Source organism: Rutidosis leptorrhynchoides, chromosome 4 (assembly GCF_046630445.1).
Source record: "Rutidosis leptorrhynchoides isolate AG116_Rl617_1_P2 chromosome 4, CSIRO_AGI_Rlap_v1, whole genome shotgun sequence".
Taxonomy (NCBI): domain Eukaryota; kingdom Viridiplantae; phylum Streptophyta; class Magnoliopsida; order Asterales; family Asteraceae; genus Rutidosis; species Rutidosis leptorrhynchoides.
The window spans coordinates 228,367,642-228,370,325 of NC_092336.1; the positions used below are offsets into that span (position 1 = coordinate 228,367,642).

Sequence of the window (2,684 nt, forward strand, 5' to 3'; positions counted from 1 at the left end):
ATTATTAATTTTACCAATATAAGCAAGCTTTTCGCGTATGCTTACAAGTGTTTATTCAACATATTCTTGCAAGTGTGATCAAGACTTACAAAAATAAAAATAAAAACACATAGAAAAATAGTAACTACGTTTCTTTTTTTATATCTCAAGTTGCACTTTGAATGCATATGTGCATTGGTCAACACTTTATTTTTTACAAACTTATGCATAATATCGCTTTAACAAAGCAGCATGCCACGCATTAGGGAGATTTCGCCCTTCAATGTCTGCGAGTTTATATGATCCTGTCGCGCTAATTGCAACAACTTGATAAGGACCCTCCCAGTTAGGTCCCGATTTACCAAGTTTTTCTGCTCGACTCGCATCATTGTTTCGCAGTACCCATTCACCTACATCAAAGGACAATGCGCGCACTCTTTTGTTGTAATACTTGGCAATTTGCTATTTGTTATTTGCCTCCTTGATAGCAGCTTAATCTTCGCTCTTCTATTAAATTCAAGTTTTCGCATAAAGCTTCACCATTTTCTTCTTCATCAAAGTTAGCAACTCTATGCGTTGGCACGAGAATTTCAGCGAGTATAGCTGCTTTGGAGCCATATATTAAACTGAATGGTGTTTCACCTGTGCTCTTCTTGAAAGTAGTGTGATGCGCCCATAATACATTGGGTAGCTCGTCTACCCAACCAGATCGCTTTTCATATAACCGCCTTTTAATACCGCTCACAATGTCGCGGTTAGTCACTTCACACAAGCCATTAGCCTGTGGATGTGCCACTGACGTAAACATTTGAACTATATTTAAATCAGTGCACCATGTTTTTAAAGGATCTTTCGCTATTTGAGCACCATTATCGCTAACTAATTCGCGTGGAATGCCAAACCTACAAACAATATATTCCCAAACAAAATTACGCACTTGCACTCTAGTGATAGTGCGAACCGCCTTAGCCTCAACCCATTTTTGAAAATAGTCAATTGCCACAATTAGGAATTTGACATTGCCAGGACCTGCGGGAAATGGTCCTACAATATCAATAGCCCAATTGTGAAATGGCAATGGCGAGTTAACAGGGATCATATCATGCCTTGGCATCCTATTCTGCGGCGCATGTCTTTGATAACTCTTGCAACACTTAACAATCTTTGCAACATCGCGATATAATGATGGCCAAAAGTAACCCATTCGCATAATTTTGGCCGCAATGGTTTTATAGCCTGAATACAATGCGCAAGAACCATTGTGCACTTCATCCACTATCATCTCGGCTTCAATTGGGCCAATACACCGCATCATTGGGCCGCAATATGAATTACGATATAAAATATCATTTTGAGTGATGTACATTGGTGCTCACTCACGAACTAAACGAGCTTCGCGTTTATCACTTGGCAAAACATTATTGCGTATATATTGCAGAATTGGTTCCATCCAATTTGGTTGTTCTTCTTCAACAGACGCAACCATTAGATCATTATCTATGGATTTGCTTGGCAATTCCTCAACCCAAACTAGCTTTTGAAAGTGTGAAAATGTTAAAGCGGCCAACTTACTTAACGCATCCGCTTTCTTATTTTGACTCCTTGGTATTTGTGCAAGTTCAAAATGCTCACACCGCATAACAGATTCTTGCAACAACTTCAAATATTTTTGCATTGAGAGTTCATGTGCGTCAAAAGAGCCGCTAAACTGATTTGCCACTAGCTGTGAATCTGTAAAAGTGCGCAACTTGGTGACACTCATTTTATGCACGATATTTAAACCCGCAAGCAATGCTTCATATTCAGCTTCATTATTTGTTACATCAAAATTGAAACGTAGCGCGTATGTGTGCTCCTCACCAATTGGGCTTGTTAACACTAAACCCGCACCGGCACCTTCTGCACATGAGGCTCCATCAGTAAACAAATCCCAAGTTTCGCTCTGCACCGGCTTTAACTCTGTTCGCTTATTAATTATCTCCAGCTCACCAGACATTTCCACAAGATAATCCGCCAAAACTTGGCCTTTTATAGCATTGCGCGGAAAGTAAGAGATTTCGTAAGCGCCTAACTCCACTGCCCACAACGCGAGCCTACCAGATATTTCTGGTTTTGTTAAAACTTGCTTGACTGGCATGTTAGTTAGCACATGTACCAGGTACCCTTGAAAATATCTCCTCAACCTTCGCGATGTTAATATAAGCGCGTACACAAATTTTTCAATAGGCACATAGTTTATTTCACTTCCCGCAAGAGCTTTGCCGAAAAAATACATTGGCTTTTGTATTTTTTTCCCTTTCCGCAACTAGAACGTACCAAAAGCTTCATTTGCCACCGATAAATAGAGGTAAAAAGTTTCGCCTTTAATTGGTACCGTTAACGTAGGTAAAGTTTTCAACAACTTCTTCATTTCCTGAAATGCGGTTTCAGCCTCACTTGTCCATACAAAACTCTTTTACTTTAGACAACCTTTCAAAGTTTTGAAAAATGGTAATTGCCTTTCAGCGGCTTTGGACAAAAAACGCGTTAACGCGGCTAACTTACCCGTCAAACTTTGCACTTCTTTAACCGTCTTAGGCGCAGTCATATTCTAAATGGCCGCTATCTTTTTTTGGGTTAGCTTGAATACCCTGCTCAGTAACGAAATAGCCCAAAAATTTTCCTCCTGTTTCGCCGAAACTACACTTCGACGGATTAAGGTTCAT

The 2,684-nt window shown here is 39.9% G+C and overlaps 2 protein-coding genes across 2 annotated transcripts; both read right to left on the reverse strand.

Moving 5' to 3' along the window:
* Nucleotides 1-201: 201 nt before the first annotated feature.
* Nucleotides 202-1,291, reverse strand: LOC139841454 (uncharacterized). The gene is made up of 3 exons (XM_071831670.1): nt 886-1,291; nt 457-774; nt 202-389 (listed from the first exon to the last, which is right to left on the reverse strand). The coding sequence occupies exons 1-3, from the start codon at nt 1,289-1,291 to the stop codon at nt 202-204; spliced, it is 912 nt and encodes a 303-aa protein (XP_071687771.1).
* A 60-nt stretch (nt 1,292-1,351) lies between these two features.
* LOC139841455 (uncharacterized) lies at nt 1,352-2,254 on the reverse strand. Its single transcript, XM_071831671.1, has one exon. The coding sequence runs from the start codon at nt 2,252-2,254 to the stop codon at nt 1,352-1,354; it is 903 nt and encodes a 300-aa protein (XP_071687772.1).
* Between the last annotated feature and the right edge of the window lie 430 nt (nt 2,255-2,684).

Bases quoted from the DNA above. Each gene is read 5' to 3' on its own strand.
- LOC139841454 (XM_071831670.1), bottom strand. From the start codon at position 1,291: ATGCGGTGTATTGGCCCAATTGAAGCCGAGATGATAGTGGATGAAGTG. The intron at 775-885 runs GTAGGTTTGGCA...TGTTTACGTCAG, and splicing joins TGTTTGGGAATATATTGTTT to TGGCACATCCACAGGCTAAT. The intron at 390-456 runs GCAAATAACAAA...CCTTTGATGTAG, and splicing joins ATTAAGCTGCTATCAAGGAG to GTGAATGGGTACTGCGAAAC.
- LOC139841455 (XM_071831671.1), bottom strand. From the start codon at position 2,254: ATGTATTTTTTCGGCAAAGCTCTTGCGGGAAGTGAAATAAACTATGTG.